This window comes from Capsicum annuum, chromosome 3 (genome assembly GCF_002878395.1).
Source record: "Capsicum annuum cultivar UCD-10X-F1 chromosome 3, UCD10Xv1.1, whole genome shotgun sequence".
Lineage (NCBI taxonomy): Eukaryota > Viridiplantae > Streptophyta > Magnoliopsida > Solanales > Solanaceae > Capsicum > Capsicum annuum.
In genome coordinates this window covers 258,200,349-258,220,047 of record NC_061113.1, presented here as the reverse complement: position 1 = coordinate 258,220,047, position 19,699 = coordinate 258,200,349, and the positions used below count along the sequence as shown (strand labels likewise).

The following is a 19,699-nucleotide window of genomic DNA, read 5'->3' as shown; positions in this document are numbered from 1 at the left end:
ATACCACAGAATTATATTCTCTCTTTGAACATTAATTAGAAATACATTGAAATTAAAAAGAATATGCTTTAACCCCAAATGAATATTTGTTTATTTTACCTTATCATATCATTTCTTGATCCTGTCCTTCAACTTTTTTCTTCATCTATTAGAATTCCTTTTTTTCTTCTTCTCATTGTTTAGAGAATTTAATCTAGAATCAATTTTAGACAAATGGTTATTATGACTTATATGCATTCAACTTAATTAGAACATGCTTTTGAGATAAGATAGAACTTAGTTAGACGCAATTATACATAGGCATCATTTTTTTTTAGAGAGAAAAAGGTGGAATATATAGGATGTAGTCATATATATTATCCTCATCATCACGTGCATAATGTATACTCTTTTATATTTTAATTCACCTTCTGCTTTAGTAAATTCAAAAAAAAAAAAAAAAAAACAAACCTAAAACCCTATATTTGTATATTACTACTTAAAACTTTAAGAGTTTTCTCGTCCAGTTTAATTTATACGTGCTACTAATTAATCTTTGCTAAAAGTAAATATATATATAGTTCATCTTCTCTTCTCTTTTCCTTCTACTAGTTATCTTTAAATTATTAATAATAAAGTTTATTCAAATTATAGACATCGACAGTGTAATTCTTTTTATACTATTGGAGAACTTTAATTTGTGAAGCAGCTTGGTTACTATTTTTACCACATTACCAATTAATAAAATATTTAATTTACCTATGATTACTTAATAAGTAACTTAATTATTTAAATATTTCTACATTATAAGTGCATATGATGAGGCACGCATGGCTAATTATCTGTTTGGCGTGCTCTAACTACATAGATATCGTTATAGGCTACTCATATAACTTATATAGCCTTCTATTTCTAGGCTACTTGCTTTAATCACATGTGTATAATTAATGTTGAAGGATTAAACTTAGGGTTAGATTATTATTTATCTAATTAAAAGGAAGATCTTGTTATTGGTAAACTACCCTAGCTACTAATCCAGTAGGTTCAGATTTTTCATGTGGAGAAAATCTTTGTTTTCTAGCTAGGCGGCGTGTTATCATATTAATCCAAATGTTTAAGATTGGACACATGAAGCAATAATGTTTTAGGATAATTAAAAAGAAAGATTGGTGTGCATTGGTCGATGGATAGAGTTTCTTCATTTATAATTAAAGATTTTGAATTTGAATTCTCTGAAAAATGAAGAATACAATGATAGAAGGAGTTTCCTTTTAAATGAGTCAGGTGCGACTCAAATCTAATTAGTCGATTTGTAGGTTTTAGATTCGAGATAAATAAGTAATTTTTTTTAGTGTATATATACTTAATCTCTATTGAGTCATGTTTGCTTCTTCATACATTTTTTTTTTGTTAAATAGGATTTTGCTCCATCGTTAATCAGACACTTTATATTTCAAGTATTAGAATAGAGAGAATATTATTCCAATAGGAAACATTTCTTTTTAAATGAGTTTTGCGTGCGTGAATTTGAATTAGTCGAATCATGAATTTGAAAGACAGAATATTAAAAGGTTTGTGCCTTCTCATCCATCCAACACTTGTCCCCTTTTGGTCATGTCATTAAGGCATTATATTTTGGGCAAAAAAGGCAAAGGCGCAGAATGCAAATGGATTAATTATATAGAACATCATGTGATTTAATTATCATCTAATAAGCCCCCCCTCCACATGTTAGCCAATAAACCCCCTCTCTATTTGGCCACCATTCTCACCAACCCAACCCAATTATTGATCCAAGAAACTACTTTGTTCTCCACATCCAGTAGGAAAGTATGTCCTAGAGCTAACAATAACTTTTTCACTTAATTAAGCATTGTTTTAATCACAATTAGTGCTACACCTTTCCTTTTTCTCCTTGCTTTTCTCTCATGCTATTCCCTTTTCCTTAATTACCTTTATAATATTTATTTTATGTGTACTTGAAAAATGAAGGGACTATCAAAGATATGAATCAGAATTTCTTCATAAAGAATCTTCCTTCCAAAATTTGGAATTAATTATTTAATTTGGTGTAGAGACGGTACTAGAAAAAGGTGTTCCTTATCAATGTTTTCTCCACTTTCATCACTCGAATCCGAAATTTTTTATCAAGGATAAAGAGATCTCATATCATCACATATATCACGCTCGATGATGTTAAAATATAGATACAACATTTGATAAGAGTTGAAACTTAAATCTAATTAAACCCTATATTTCCGACTTGATATCACGATAAGAAAAGAGTATTAGATCTAGCTAACTCAACTCTAAAAATTAATTAGTTTAACAAGTAAGAATTGATGAAAGGCTCAAATCTCATTTCACTACCTATATATGATGTGGTACTCAACAATATTCATTGCCACCATCATCAAACAAAAGATGACAATCTAATGGAGAAACAATTATCGGAACACCATCCGCTAGCTTAACATTAACAATCACCATCAATTGGATAATAAAGTATTAGCTATAATATAGATGCATGCACCTCTTTACCTTTAGCATTAAGAATATATTGATCTATATTAAATCTTTTAAAATATGAATCAATTACGATATATTTTACTCTCGTTTGATCATAAATTTTGAAGTTAAAAATGAAAAAATTTAAAATTCTCTTTGAAATTGTTGTATTAAGACATGTATTTTACTTGGAAAATAAAATAAAGTTTTCTAAGTGAAAGTCCAAAAATCCAAAATTGGTCTGGGCTAGTTTTGGAACTTGAAAACTTTTGGAGGACAAATTTTTGAAATTTGATTAAAATTTATGGTCAACCAGTTATCTGAAGATAAATTTTCAAAATCTGATTCGAAATATGTAGTCAAACATATATCTAAAGATAAAATCTTTATAATCTCATTCAAAGTATATGGTCAAACATATATTTGAAGATAAATTTTAAAATCTGATTTAGAATCTATAGTCAAACAAATATTTGAAGAAAAAAAAAAATTTAAAATCCAATTCAAAAATTTATGATCAAACAGATATTTAAAGAAAAGTTTTAAAATTTGATCCAAAATCTATAATCAAACAGATATTTGAATAAATTTTTTTTAAACCTAATCCAAAATTTACGGTCAAAGACATATTTAAGGAAAAATTTATAATTTGATCCAAAATCCATGCTAAAACGCTAATCCAAGAATCAAAGAATTTTAACAAAAAGGTCCTCCAAAACCGGCGATGGTGCCATGTCATCAGTTAGCAGGTCCACTTCTTTTACTAACATGAAATAAAAATAAATAAAGGACCAAAGTATAGTACAAGCTGCAGGTACTATCTATATATATGGGATGATAGAACAAATTTTATCAGCTCAATCATCAATAGATAGTTTTATCAAACATTCCCCCCCCCCCCCCCCCCCCCCCACCACTCTATACAGGTGAATGTCTCTTCAAATCTCAGAAGAAAATTTGGCAACTTATGATGATAGTAACAAGACAACATTAGTTGTTGTGAGGCAATACGATGAAGAGAAGGACAAGGTGGCTGTGGAAGAATTGGAGGGACAGTGTGATTTTGGACAACGAGGGCAGCCATCGTTGTTCACTGACCTCATGGGTGACCCCATTAGTCGTATTCGCAATCTCCCCTTACATGTCATGCTGGTATATATGTAATTACTTTCTTCGTTTCAATTTATGTGTTCTTAGAGTACGTGGAGATACTAATAATCGAGTCTTTAAATTGATGGTTTTAATAGCCATCTGCCGTCCTTTTCTCCCTTTGGATATAACATGTATTCCATGCAAGTGACTATTACTACATGAATTCATTGCCATTTATGTTAATGATGTATATTGAACAGGTAGCTGAGTGTGGAGAAGATGGAGAAATCGTTGGGATAATTAGAGGGTGTATAAAGACTGTGACAAGAGGAAACAAAGGTTCAACTCCATGTCCAGTTTATGTAAAGATTGCTTATATTCTTGGCCTGAGAGTTTCATCTCAACACAGGTATGACACTACTTCATCACCATCTTCATGTTCTAAGTTATATACATCGTCAATTTTAAAATATTCTTGATCACTCAAATAATCTTCTTGACGCATTGTTAGAATATTTGAATCTATACTAAAAATCTCAAGGATCCACACACAAATGTGAAAACACAATATGGCAAAGGATATGCTTTCCAACCATCCCATTAAGTTCATAATCTACGCAAGATGATGCTCTTTAAACAGTATTTTATGAGAAATAATCATGTCATTATCAGAACATATTCTTTAATTCACAGTATGTTTGAATAGGTTAAATAATAAGCGTGGGCCAAATTAAAGCACCTTTAGTTTGTTCACTTTACAAACATCAATGGGAGACTCTCAAAATGACTAGAACATTGCAAAAAAAAATTGTCTCCTACTTTTTACCATATTTTAAAGACCTTTTACTTTTAAGACTTTAATTAATTATACAAAGTCGTCGTCTTAACATGTTTTAATTCCCATCACACCTTTTCTCTAACTATAGTATATTAGTATTATATTCAAAATATCTTCATTAACTATTTTTGTTGTTATATTTCCATGAACATCAGGAGGCTTGGCATTGCAACAAAACTAGTTGAGAAAATAGAAGAATGGAGCAAAACAAATGGTGCAAAATATGCTTATATGGCCACGGACAGCAACAACGAAGCTTCGATCAAACTATTCACATCAAAATGCAATTACGCGAAATTTCGTGCTCCTTCAGTGCTGGTACAGCCAGTTCATGCTCATTACAAGCCTATTGCATCTGACATTGCCATCGTTAGAGTTTCACCACAGCTCTCTGAGTCATTCTATCGACGTATTTTCGCTAGCTCAGAGTTTTTCCCTAGAGATATAGATGATATCCTTGACAACAAGCTTAATTTAGGTACTTTCATGGCTGTACCAAAGAAAACACTCCTAAATTGGGACCCAAAAAGTGGATCTTTTCCATCAACTTTTGCTATACTAAGTGTTTGGAACACTAAGGAAGTTTACAAGCTACAAGTGAGAGGCATATCGTCGCTAAAATATGCTGCTTGTCTAGGCTCTAGGGTTTTGGACTCATGGATGCCATGGCTAAGGGTACCTTCGATTCCTAATATATTTAAGACGTTTGGGTTTTATTTGTTGTATGGTATTCACATGGAAGGTAAATACGGTCCAAGGCTCATGAAATCACTTTGCGCGTTCGCGCATAACATGGGGAGAAAGGATGGAGAGTGTCGTCTATTAGTATCTGAAGTTGGACTTGACGATCCTGTTAGAGAGGCAATTCCAAGGTGGAACAAGTTTTCATGGGGAGATTTGTGGTGCATGAAGAAACTTGATGTGAGCGAATGTCATGAGGATGATGATTGGGTGGAGTCTCAAGCTTCTTCTTCATCAGCCATTTTCGTTGATCCTCGTGACTTCTAGCTAATTAGGTTTGATAGGTTTGCATGGAGTTCTAGATAAGCTTAATTATGAGTAATTGTATATTCCATCCCCCAAAAAATGGAGAAAAAAAAAAAGTGAGAGGAGGAAATGATTCTATCCAATTTTAACCAACCCAATGTCTCCGACATCATTTTGCCTATTCTAAAACGAATCTCATCTTTTTATATTAGACTATACTTTTATAAACTTTTTCATTTACCTTTAATTGCATGTTTCTTTATTGTCACAAAACCTCATGACATGTTTAAACCATAAATTCTTAACGTCTTTATTTCTTTCTTAAACTCTTGTTCAATCAAGCTTACGTTATATAAAATTATTACATAGGAAGTAACTAGAAATAAGGGCGGATATAGCTTAGCTTGTCAGTATCAGCCATCAGGTTCATATTAACCCAGTACTTTCAGCATGAAATACAAATTTGCATGTAAGAAATTGTTAAGGCTTTTCAATAAAGAGTATATATATATATGAACCCCCTAAATTTAAAAATATAATAAGTTCAACGCTAAAAATCTTGAAAGTTAAACTCATAAATTTAAATTTAGAATCCGCCTCCAACTAAAAAGAAAACTATTTTCTAAAGGGGAATCGTGCTATAAGTATCAATAAATGACATCTGATCGAGCAAGTACATTAAAACCTTCAAGTACTTGAAAGTAATGTGCTTTTGAACTTCGTACTTGTGAATCTTCACAATAGAATGAATTAGTAACTATTAAATTATTTAATTATTCATGTATTATGTTGAATTTATGTTGATACTCCAATTTTTAGGGTAATATAGCTCTATAATCAAATATATTTTTCATAGGAACGGACTAAAAAATTTAAGCACATATTAATCAATTATAAATTACATATATTTAATCAAATATCACAAGAATCAAAGTTAAAATTGTTAAGGAGATAGGTTAATACAAATGTAACAAAGGAGCTACGTATCAGTTAGTTACAAAAGTTAGTTAGGAAGGTAGTTAGTTATCTTCTAGAAGAATACTACTCTATATATACATAGGCTACATGTACTACTCAGATGAATGAAAATAAAGATTGAAAGTTTTCTTCTTCTCTCATTTCACTCTAATCTTCTACTTCTTCATCTTCATCATCTTCATACTCTACTGCTTCTTGATCACTAACTCAGCTGCTTCTTAATCACTAATTCATCAAGGTATCAGAGTCAGGTTGATTCAAATCAGTGCTCACGCTATCCTATATTCTTCTTGATATCAAGAAATTCACATTTCGTTTGAATCTGTTGAGCATTATCAGAATCTCAAGCAATGGATTCAACTGCAGTTCCTACTCAGAGCAGTTCCCATTCCTCTGCAATTCTGGATATCAATCATCCTCTGCACCTATCGGCTGTGGATGTATCTGGTAACTCTCTTTTTTCATTTCAGTTGAAAGGAAGTGAGAACTATGTTGTTTGGAGTAAAGCAATTAGAATTGCATTATTAGGGCGTAATAAATTTGGCCTTGTTAACGGATCTTGTAAGAAAGAAAGTTTCTCTGTTGAATTGGGTAATTAGTGGGAAAGGGTAAATGCAATTGTTCTATCATGGTTAATGAATTCTGTATCTTTTGATCTTCTTGGTGAAATAGTGTATGCATCTAATGCACACCTTGTTTGGCAAGATTTAAAAGAAAGATTTGATAAGATTGATGGTTCAAGAACCTATAATCTCCATCAAGAAATTGCTACTATCTCTCAAGGAGTTCAGTCTGTTTCTATCTACTTTACTAAGCTAAAAAACTTGTGGGATGAGTTTGATTTTATGGTGTCATCTCCTGCCTGCAATTGTGAGAAATCAAGAGAGTTCGTGATGTATCTCCAGAGGCAAAAATTGCACCAATTTTTTATGGGATTAAATGACACATACTCTCAAGCAAGAAGTCAGATATTGCTAATGACACCCTTGCCTACTGTTAACATGGCATACTCCATGATTATGAGTGATGAAAGTCAGAAGTCTGTGGCTTAAGCTATTAATGCCATAGGTCTTCTTGGTGTTACACCTAATATAGGTGATGCTGTAGCCATGTACTCTACGTCCAGTTACTCAGGTGGTGCATATCAGAAATGTGTTATGATTCAGACAGAATAAGCAAACCACAAGTAAAAGAAAATAAGAACAACACATAGATTTACGTGAAAACCCTTGCGGGAAAAACCACGGGCAGAGGCAGGGGAGATTTCACTATAATGGAAAGAGAGTACAATATGGAGAAGGCTGAATTTTCTGAATATCCAAAACAACACACTAAATGCACTTATATAATATGTGCATACAAATAAGTCCTAGGCCCAAAAACATAAAGGTCCATATCGGGTCGGTCGGCCCGATCCCTACGCTACCACCATAGACCCCATTGAAAATCACCAACATGGGTTGCACCGTGAAAATTTCTGGGATGGATCAGTAAAATTTAGGCCGCAACTCTAACAATCTCCACCTTGACACGAATTCTAATTCAGAACTAAAATCCATTTCAAGACAAACTCTCCATCTCTTCCACAAAAGCCCCTAACGGCACATCTTAACAACTAACACTAACCAAGTCCAAGAAATTCTAAAACTTGGCACTTGGTAATGTCTTGGTCATCATATCATCAGGATTATCATAAGTATTAATTTTGGTCACCACAATATCACCACGAGCAATAATTTCACGCACAAAATGATACCGAACATCGATGTGCTTTGTCCTCTCGTGAAACATCTGATCTTTCGTAAGGAAGATAGCACTCTGACTGTCGCAAAAGACTGTAGTGATCTGTAAGTCTTTGCTAAGTTCACCAAATAGACCCCTCAACCAAGTAGCTTCCTTGAAAGCCTCTGTAATAGCCATATACTCTGCCTCAGTAGTTGACAAAACAACCATAGTCTGTAAGGTATCTTTCCAACTAATAGCACAACCACCAATGGTGAAAACATAGCCTGTAAGGGATCTCCTTTTATCATGATCTCCTGTAAAATCAGAATCAACATACCCGATTACTTCATCTCTGTTTCGCCCAAACTGCAAACAAACATCAGCAGATTCATGTAAGTATCCGAATATTCACTAAACTTCTTTCCAATGTTCTTTGCTAGGATTTGCCATGTATCTGCTAACTGCACTGGCAACATAAGATAAATCTGGTTGGGAACACACCATCGCATACATAAGAGACCCGACGGAACTAGAGTATGGAACTCGAGACATATAGTCACGCTCATCATCAATCTTTGGAGATAACGTGGCCGAGAGTTTGAAGTGAGCTGCCAATGGAGTACTAACAGGCTTGGTATTTTGCATATTGAACCTGTGAAGCACTTTTTCAATATATCTTTTCCGACTTAAGTGTAACTTACACTTCTTTCTATCCCTCAGAATCTCCATGCCAAGAATCTTCTTTGTTGCTCCTAGATCCTTCATATCAAACTCCTTACTGATCTAGGCTTTGAATTTTATTATCTCTCTCATATCCTTTGCTGCAATCAACATATCATCAATATACAAGAGAAGATATACGAATGGACTATCACTTACCTCCTTGAAGTAGACATAACTATCATAGCTGCTCCTCTGAAACATATGAGAGGTCATAAAAGAGTCAAACCTCTTATACCACTGCCTGGGCGACTACTTTAAGCCATAAAGAAACTTTTTCAGCAAGCATACATAGTCCTCCTTTCCTGAGACTACAAAGTCCTCTGGTTGCTGCATATAGATGTCCTCCTCAAGTTCTCCATGTAAGAATGCAGTTTTGACATCCAACTGCTCAAGATCAAGATTATGAATGGCCACAATACCAAGCAATGCTCGAATCGAACTATGCTTTACAACTGGAGAAAATACATCTGTGAAGTCAATACCTGAAACCTGACTGTAACCTTTAGCAACTAGTCTTGCTTTGTACCTAGCATCTTCAACTCCCGATGTTTCTTCTTTCTTTTTGAATACCCACTTACAACAGACAACTTTCTTATCTTTAGGCAATCTCACCAGATCCCATATGCCATTCTTATGAAGTGATTCCATCTCCTTCAGCATAGCAATCATCCATCGGCCGGAATTATCACAACTAATTGCCTCTGAGTAAGAAGAGGAATCTTCATCGGAACCAATACCTTCTGCTACACTCAATGCATAAGCAACCAAATCAGCTTCAGCATACTTCTGAGAAGATCTAATATCTCTTCTAGGCCTATCTTTAGCAATAGAATATTGTGGCGCCACTGGTGGTGAAGAAGAAATAGTATCACTCTGTATCTTCGGGCTAGACTGAGAGGTAGGCACTGGTGTAGACTCTGCTCTAATCTGCAATTCAACATGGGTGCTTGAATTTTGCTGATTCATGTCACTAATCTCATTTGAGGGCGAAGCACTAGATTCGGAGGAAGCCCAAAGCATGGCAGTTTCATCAAACACAACATTCCTGCTAATTATAACCTTTCTGCTTTCTGGACACCAAAGCTTATAACCTTTAACACCAGGCTTATAACCAATAAATAAACACTTGACATATCTAGGCTCCAACTTTTCATTATCAATATAAGCATACGTAGGACATCCAAATATCCTCAAATCAGAATAACTAGCAAGAGTACCAGACCATACCTCATGTGGAGTCTTTTTATCAATCGCGACTGAGGGAGAGCGGTTAATAAAAAAACAAGTTGTGGAAGCATCTCCGACCCAAAAAGACTTGGGTAAACCAACATTAGAGAGCATACAACGCACCTTCTCCATTATAGTCCTATTTATTCGTTCAGCCACACTATTCTACTGCGGAGTATGACGAACCGTCAAGTGCCTCACAATTCCTTCTGACTTGCACAGAGCATTAAATTCATTAGAACAGAACTCTAAACCATTATATATCCGAAGACGTTTTACCTGCTTCCCTATTTGTTTTTCAATCATAATCTTTCACTTCTTGAAAGTAGGTAACACATCATTCTTTTGCTTCAGGAAGAACACCCAAACTTTTCTAGAATAGTCATCAATAATAGTCAACAAATAATTCGCACCTCCTCTAGAAGGTACTCTAAAAGGACCACAGAGATCAGAATGAATGTAATCAAGTGTGCCTTTAGTTTAGTGGATGCCTTTAGTGAATCTGACTCTCTTCTGCTTCCCAAAAATGCAATGCTCACAGAACTCCAATTTGGTAATACTCTGTCCATCAAGAAGCCCTTTCTTGCTTAGTTCAGCCACCCCGTTTGCACTCATATGCCCCGGGCGCATATGCCAAAGTTTAGCAACGTCACTTTCTGATAAAGAAGAGGTAGAAACTGCTGCATCACCTATAATCGTAGACCCTTGCAAGACATATAAATTTGCAGACTTTCTCTGTCCCTTCATCACAACAAGAGCACCTTTAGTAACCTTCAAGACTCCACCTTCACCAGTGTACCTAGATCCATTCGAATCAATGGTACCCAAGGAAATAAGATTTCTCTTCAGGTTTGTAACATACCGCACATCAACAAGTGTCCTCACAACCCCATCAAACATCTTAATTTTGATTGTTCCAATACCAGCTATCTTGCAAGGTGTGTTATTTCCCATCAACACAACATCTTTAGAGACTGCTTCATATGTTATAAACCAATCCCGATTGCGACACATATAAAACGTGCAAGCTGAATTAAGAATTCAATCCTCACAGGGTTTGGAGTTACCATTAGAAATAACCAAGAGTTCTCCATCACTTCCGCCATCTTCAACAAAACTAGCTTCACCGAACTTCTCTGGTTGGTTTCTCTTCTGTTTTGGAGCTTCTCTTTTCTCTTTATTTTGTAACTTCCAACACTCGAATTTGATGTGGCCCTTCTTCTTGCAGTAATTACAGGTTTTGTTTTTATTTCTATATTTCGATTTGTTTTTATTATCACCCCCAGAGTTTCTCTCACGATTCCTTTCTCGAACAAGGAGACCATCTCCTTGAGTCTCCGACCTATTTACAAGATGCTTCATCTTCTCCTTAGAGTACAACACATCAGAGACTTCATCTATGGTCAGGGTATCACGACTATATAAAATTGTATACCTAAAGGTCGTGTATGATGCAGGCAACGAACACAACAGAATCAACCCTAAATCTTTCTCATCGTACTTAACCTCTAGAGTCTCTAAATCAGAGATGATTTCTTTAAAGACAGATAGGTGATCTTCCAAAGACGCGCCCTCAAACATACGATGGGAATAAATTCGCTGTTTGAGATACAACTTACTTGTCAGGCTCTTCTTCATACACAACGATTCCAATTTTAACCACAACACAGCGGCAGTGGTTTTCTTCAAAATATCCTGTAGAATCTAATTGGATAAATGGAGGTAGATCTAAGATAGAGCCTTTCGATCCTTACGCCCTTTGTCCTCGTCCGTCAATGATGAGGGCATATTATCAAACCCTAATAGAGCATCGTTCAAATCTATCTGCGCGAGCACAACCCGTATCTTAACCTTCTATAACAAAAATCTGGTGTTGCGATCCAACAACGGAATATCATACTTCATGGTTGTCATCCCCAAGAAAATAATCGAACAGGCTTTGATACCAGTTTGTTATGATTTAGACAGAATAAGCAAACCACAAGTAAAAGAAAACAAGAACAACACACAGATTTATGTGAAAACCCTTGCGGAAAAAACCACGAGCAGAGGCAGAGGAGATTTCACTATAATAGAAAGAGAGTACAATGTGGAGAAGGCTGAATTTTTTGAATACCCAAAACAACCCACTAAATGCACTTATATAATATGTGCATACAAATAAGTCCTAGGACAAAAAATATAAAGGTCCATATCGGGCCTGTCGGCCTGATCCCTACGCTACCACCACAGACCCCATTAAAAATCACCAACATGGGTTGCACCACAAAACTTTCTAGGCCGGATCAACAAAATCGGGTCAAAACTCTAACAAAATGGAAAAGAGGTTATGACACAAACTATAATCCAAATACAGTATGCGATCACTGCAAACTGAAAAGACACTACTAGAGTGAGTGCTTTCAACTGGTTGGATATCCACCAGGGCATCCCAAGCATGGTGATTCCAAAGGGAATATTGAGACAAGAAATAACTATGGTCACAGACATGGGTATAATCACAGATCCAAGCAAAGAAGAACTGGTCCTAGTGCACACAATGCTATAGATGATAATTGGAACTGTCATCCACTGCAAATACAATCTCAGGATGCTACTCAAGCATCACAGTCAGCCTACAGCATGCAAAATACAAGAGTTGTAGTCATGTCACCAAGGTTCACAACTGAACAATATGAGCAAATTTGTCAAATATTTCAGAACTAAGTTGTAACACCCCGTACTTAATTACGTGCATTAGTCATTGTTATATGTGTTGGGGTATATGTATTGATCCTAAGTTAGGTATATATGAGTTTAAGTATGAGTATTGATTATTTTGAGATGGTTTCAAGTGTATAGTTTGATTATAGGTGTATAGGAATCGACTTTATTTATATCGGAATTTTCCCGTCGATGGTTCCATACGAAGGTTATTGAATAATCTTTCCAACGATATAAAGATTTCCAAAAACGGATAAGTTTCGGATATAAGCGAGCACGTTCGAAACTTTAAAACGGTGGCCGGGATGTGAACAGTAAAATGTGCAGGAAAACTACTGAGGCCTGCCAGTTTTTTTGGGTCAACTTTGAACGATCATAACTCCCTCAATATAATGAACTGGGAGGGCTACCACATATCAAAAGAAAGATCTCTGAGTCTTCTTTCCAATGCAATTGGTTTCATCCAAATCCAACATCTGAGTAAGGAGTTATACTCGTTTTACTTCAGCCTCTCAAAACAGATTTTTAGGGTCAACTTCAAACGATCATAACTACTTGTACAGGACGAACTGGGTGGCTTACTTTATATCAAATGAAATACCTTTGAATTATATTTCTAACGATACCAATTTCACCCAAATCCGATATCGGAGCAAAGAGTTATGGCCGATTTACTTTAGCCTATCAAAACAGTCCACCATGGACAGATTCGGATTTACTTAAATTTTTAAGGGCAATATGGTCATTTTCCATCACCTCTTGAACGAAAATTGGTCATTATATACATATACTTAGCCTCATATCCATTATTTATCATCCATTATTGAAAACTAAGAAACCCTAGCCAAATTTCAACTCCAATTATCTTGTGATTCAACCGTAGAAAATCCAAATTGATTCCGTAGTTGTGTTCACCGTCTCAAGGGCTTCGAGAAGCACCCCTTATTTGTGCCAACAGGACTTCGAAATCAAAAGGGCCATTTTTTGGTAAGGATGTAAATTATGTTGGTGTTATTTATATGGATATGTATATATATATGCATGTGAGCATAAGAAGTATGTTATTTGATTGTTGTTGAAAGATGATTGGAAATGATGTTGGATTATTCTTGTGCATGGTTGGATTATGTTAAATTGTGAAGGAATTTGGGGTGATGATGTGGTATTGATGATGTGGTATTGAAATGATGATTATATATATATACACACATAAACCTATTGTTCAAGTTGGTTTTTGGAATGTTTTGCAAATATTGGTAGTATGGAATTATGGAAGAGAATTGTGGTGTTGGGTTGCTAATACTAGATGCCAAACATTTCATTGTAGATAAGTGATTTGTAAAGGCGGGAAGTTGTGTTGAATTGGTATCTGAATCTACAACGAGGTATGTAAAGCATACTCTAACAATGTTCTTTGGCATGAAAACACCAATGTTCCATCAAGTAAGATTCCGAGGTTGTCCTAAAACATGTATTGTTCTACGTTACCAACGAAGTTGTTTCCATTCTATAAAGTGTCAAAATGTTTCATTGATATACCAAAAGGCTCTTATTTCATTGTTGTGATCTTGATGATTCTGAAACACATTGTTGATGTACCAATGAGTCTTTATTACATCGTTATTGTATAGAAGGTCTATTACTTGGTTCCTATTGATGTATCATTGTTTCAAAGTATTAAAAATGTGGAGGTGACCGAAATGACAATCTCAAAGATTAATGGAACTAAGTGATGGGAGTTCTTTCTTATCGGGTGGTATCCCAGGGGCATAAGCCTAGCATGGGTCGATCCCTATTTCATGTGTTTATGGGTGGTATCCCAGGGGCATAAGCCTAGCATGGGTCGATCCCAGTTGATATGTACTGGAGGCATCCTAATGGTCACAGTACAGTACAGTAATGATTACAAAGACGATAAGAACGAAGGTAAAGTGATTGAATAAATACAATGTGGTCCACTCCTATTACGACTTATTCACTTGTTTCTGATTTCTATTAAGCTCCTATATCATATGTGATTATTTACAGCTTTACATACTCAGTACATATTTCGTACTGACGTCCCTCACGGGGGACCTGCATTTCATGCTGCAGGCACAGGTACCTCAACTCATATACCGCACAAGTAGGAGCCAGGTCATACAGCTATTGTTGGTGAGCTCCAGTTTGCTTCGGAGCTTTCCGAGTCGGTTCCTTATGTTTTGTTATTGTACATGAGTCACGTGTGGGCGGGGGTTTGTCCCGACCCTAGTTATGTCATGTATATCCTAGAGGCTTTGTAGACATAAGGAATGGTAAAGTCATGGAAGTTTATATAGTAACGTTATATTTGTATATGTGGTGGCCCCGACGGCCAAGTATTATATATATATTTGTGTGTGTTGTGCTGATACAGGTAATTAGACCTTTCTATATGCAACGACGTGCTGTCCAATTTTTTTTTTTGGTGACATGTAAGTGAAAGTACAGGTATTTGAACGGGTTCTCCCGGGCCTTCTCGGCTTCGGGTGCCAGTCCGGCCCGATGGGATTTTGGGGCGTGACATAAGTCCCAGTGTATAACATGAATACTTCAGCTTCAGGACCCTCAACTAACTCTGCAAACTTGTCAGGTACTTGTAGTGCCCTGCTAGTTACAAATGATCCATAAGAATGAATCATTGACACAGGGGCTACTAACCACATGACTGCAGATATTGATCTTCTGAATCAAGATTCAATATCTGAGTTTATGCACCCTATGAAAGTGGTATTACCAAATGGAAATGTTTCACAAGTTACACACACTGGAACCAGTAATATATCTGATAATACCTCTCTCACAAATGTGTTTTACATTCCATAATTTAAATATAATCTCTTATCAGTTTCAAAAGCTACTAAACAACTTCAATGTTCAGCTATCTTTTTTCCTACCTTTTGTGTATTTTAGGATCTTTGAAGTGGAAAGGTGAAGGAGATTGGTAGAGAAAGAGATAGATTATATTTCTTACTGAATAAGAGACTACCAGAAACTAAAAGAACTAGATGCTTCAATGTGATGACTGCAAATAGTACTAATGTGGAACTATGGCATAAAAGACTAGGCTATGTTTCTTACAAAATACTGAATAGATGGCTAGGATGATAAAATAAAATTACTACATGTAGTATTTGCCCATTTGATAAACAAACTAGGCTACCTTTTTCAACTAGTGCATCAGTTAGTGAAAAGGCCTTTGATCTAGTCCATATGGACCTTTGGGGCCCCTATAGGGTACCTACTTGTGATGGTCATAAATACTTTCTTACTATTCTAGATGATTACTCAAGAATAAAACGGATCTTTCTACTCAAATTAAAGTCTAATGTGTTTGTTGTGCTTAAGCATTTCCTTTCTTACATTCAGAATCAATTTTATACTTGCATAAAAACCTTGAGAAAGGATGCTCTTGAACTCATATCTGAAACTGGACTTAGTGCTGCTAAACCAGCTCCTACACCTATGGACACTACTACAAAGCTAACCACTAGTGAGTATGATCAGCATATCAAAGAAACTGATCAAGATTGTGATGTGCTTACCGGCCAAGGTGCCTATCAAAGACTTGTAGGCAAGCTGTTGTATCTAACAGTAACCAGACCAGATATAGCATATAGTGTACAAACACTAAGCCAATTCCTACAGAAACCAAAAAAGTCTCACATGAATGCAAATCTTAGAATTGTTAAGTATATCAAGGGCAAACTCGGGCAAGGTTTACTATTGTCTAACAACAAAAAGGATGTACTCATAGTCCATTGTGATGCAGACTGGCTGCTTGTGCATTCTCTAGGAAATCTATCACAGGGTACATTATCTATCAAGCTTGGTGATTTAGTCATCTCATGGAAGTCAAAGAAGCAGACTATTGTGTCTAGAAGCTTAGCTGAATCTGAGTAAAGGAGTCTAGCTTCCACAGTAGCTGAACTTACTTGGATTATTGTCCTAATATCAGATCTTGGAGTTCAGATTCAGTTACTAGTTACAGTCTTTAGTGACAGTAAAGCTACAATTCAAATGACAGCAAATCCCGTGTATCATGGGAGGACTAAACACATAGAAATAGATGGTCACTTTACTAGAGAAAAGATTCAACAAGGCTTAATAAAGCCTGAATACATTTCAACACATGATCAACCGGCAGATGCTCTAACCAAAATTCTAAACAGAGTCCAGCATGAATACTTAATCTCCAAACTTGGACTTGGTAACATAATTGCAGTACCAAGTTTGAGGGGGAGTGTTAAGGAGATAGGTTAATACAAATGTAACAAAGGAGCTAAGTATTAGTTAGTTACAAAAGTTAGTTAGGAAGGTAGTTAGTTATCTTCTAGAAGAATATTACTCTATATATACATAGGCTACATGTACTACTCAGATGAATGAAAAATACAGATTGACAATTTTCTTCTTCTCTCATTTCACTCTAATCTTCTACTTATTCTTCTTCATCATCTTCATACTTTACTGCTTCTTGATCACTAACTCAGCTGCTTCTTAATCACTAATTCATCAAAAATAAATCCCAAAGAAGGATAAATCTATATAGTGTGCATAACTATCCCATTCTTCATTTTCATGTTATGGTTTAATTAGTTGTCGATTAACAAGTTGGGAATAATACGGAATGACTAATATGTCGTATGTAGGAAATTAAGGCTTTTATTTATGGTCCCCTCTCCATATGGCATATGCAAAAGAAATTAAAACTTTCGGCTGAAAGACCCGACGGCGCCGGGTTAAATTAATTAATTAATTTAATTTAATTTAATTAAACAACAAAATTATAGTACATTAATGTTAATCAGTAATGACTGCAGGAATCTAGCCACGCGTTAGCTTTAGAGCATATAATCATGAAATTAAAAGGCTCCCCTAGCTTAACAACTGTTAAACCATCCATTTTTATTAATTTAATCAGAATCATAAAGACCACGTTGTACCCACCTACTTATTAAATGTGTACGAATTAATCTAGCTATACACCTGATAGCGTGAACAATCCAGCCAAAGGGGAATCCAGAATATGAAATCTGGGGTGCACTAGTATTATCAAAGACGCGTATAAGTTCTGAATAAAAACTCAAATTTGTGTTGATCGCTCGCCTTATTTAATGTGCAGTTTAGGTTCTAATTTATAAGATATACTTTCCCTTGTCAATGAGGTTTTTCTGGAGATACGAACACTAAACTATTGATATTTCACTTAATAAAAAGAAAACAATTTTTGTGTTCATATATTTGTCATTCATGCTTATATTATTATTCTTGAACTAGACGTACGTTTATATTTTTTCTCCTTTATGCCTTTTTTCGTTAAATCTTACGCTTTATTTGTACTTTAATTTGTGCTTAAATATAATGGACCTTGAAGCTTTTTTTGCTCTTGCTAAGGCGATGAGAATTGTCTTTAAAACTAGAACTTGGTTGAGGAGAATAATATCTATCCATTTCAATTCACAAGAATCAATAACAAATTCCTACAAAATAAAAAAATTCATCAAAAATATAAGTAAAAATAATTATTTATTTATTTTTAATCAAATCTCATGAACTTAAATAGAAGTAAGAAATAAATAAATTTTACGCACTAACTTTCAAGCAACAAGTAAATATTAAAAGCAATTAACATTACCCAAACTTGAATAAAAAAATTAAAAAAAATGAAAGGAAGAAATGTGTACCTATTAGCATCAAATAGAAAATTGCTTCTTTCTCTTTGTTTGGGTACTATTAATTTGTAAATTGTAGTGTCCAGCAGTCCAGGAAGTTTGGAATTGGGGAAATCCGGGTTGGAAATTGAAATTTGGGGGGAAATATGGGGCTTGGGATTGGGGAAAGTCATTTTTCATTTAAATGTATATAAAAGAGAAGTAAAATGAAAAAATCAAGCGACTCGATCAAGAATCGAACACGCAACGTTGGGCTAGAAGGGCGTCAGCATTTGAGTTCCAAACTAGTGCACCCACACAAGTTTTATTACTAAGGGTGCTCAATTAAATATATTAACACTTTAGTAGGATATATATACGTATATATACAATTTTTTAAAAAAGTTACCGGGTGCATGTGCACCCTCGAGGCACCATGTGGGTCCGCCTCTGAATCCAACAAGTTCTCACTCTATTACTATGTTGCTATTAGTATAAAAACAACAACAATATATTCAGTGTAATCTCACAAAGCGAGGTCCGATATGTTGCCATCAATATAAATTGATATGAAGAGCTATCTGTTACTGTAATTCAGTTTTATCCGATGATATAAAGATTATATGTTTATCGGTGCGTAAAGCATAAATTTCATGGTCTCATTTGAAATGTGTATTTATATTGTGATCTGCACGACTGCACCATTTACTAGTCTTACTATGACTTCATAATTATATGTATATAATTCGATGCGATGCACTACTAAAAAAATAATAATAGGTTTTGGTATTAGTTTGACATATATTTTTTCTCACTTTCAAATTGTGGTTCGGTAATGTTAACAACAACAATTACAATAACAGTGTACTTTTACTGAGGGGTATAATAGTACATTTTACCCATACTTATTTTGTGGGGATAAAGTAGTGTCGGAATAACGAATTTTACTAAGGGATGTCAATTTTTTTTATTTTTTTTTAAAATAGACATTCATTAAGAAAATAAGGGGAGCTAAAATATGGAGTAGTATTTATACATAAAATTGAAATTTTAACTTAGTTAAACAGTGTAATATTTCAACTAAGGGATGTTATTTGACACCACTTAGCATGATGTAGCTTCGTCACTGGGGTAGAGATATTATTTCGGCCAATATAGACGTACTCGATCGATCCAAGAGAAGTGTAATTAAAGCAACATACAAAGGAAGTAATTGAAGACAAAAGAAGAATTGCATTGAAGTAACATGTAGAGGTAAAAACAAAGA

The 19,699-nt window shown here is 34.9% G+C and overlaps 2 protein-coding genes across 2 annotated transcripts; both read left to right on the top strand.

The window, feature by feature from the left end:
• Positions 1-3,341: 3,341 nt before the first annotated feature.
• Positions 3,342-5,608, top strand: LOC107865852 (probable N-acetyltransferase HLS1). Its single transcript, XM_016712046.2, has 3 exons — positions 3,342-3,639; positions 3,840-3,988; positions 4,573-5,608. The coding sequence occupies exons 1-3, from the start codon at positions 3,418-3,420 to the stop codon at positions 5,423-5,425; spliced, it is 1,224 nt and encodes a 407-aa protein (XP_016567532.1). The 5' UTR covers positions 3,342-3,417; the 3' UTR covers positions 5,426-5,608.
• Positions 5,609-15,442: 9,834 nt separating this feature from the next.
• On the top strand, positions 15,443-16,681 carry LOC124896901 (secreted RxLR effector protein 161-like). The gene is made up of 2 exons (XM_047408778.1): positions 15,443-15,508; positions 16,148-16,681. The coding sequence occupies exons 1-2, from the start codon at positions 15,443-15,445 to the stop codon at positions 16,679-16,681; spliced, it is 600 nt and encodes a 199-aa protein (XP_047264734.1).
• The last annotated feature ends 3,018 nt before the right edge of the window (positions 16,682-19,699 follow it).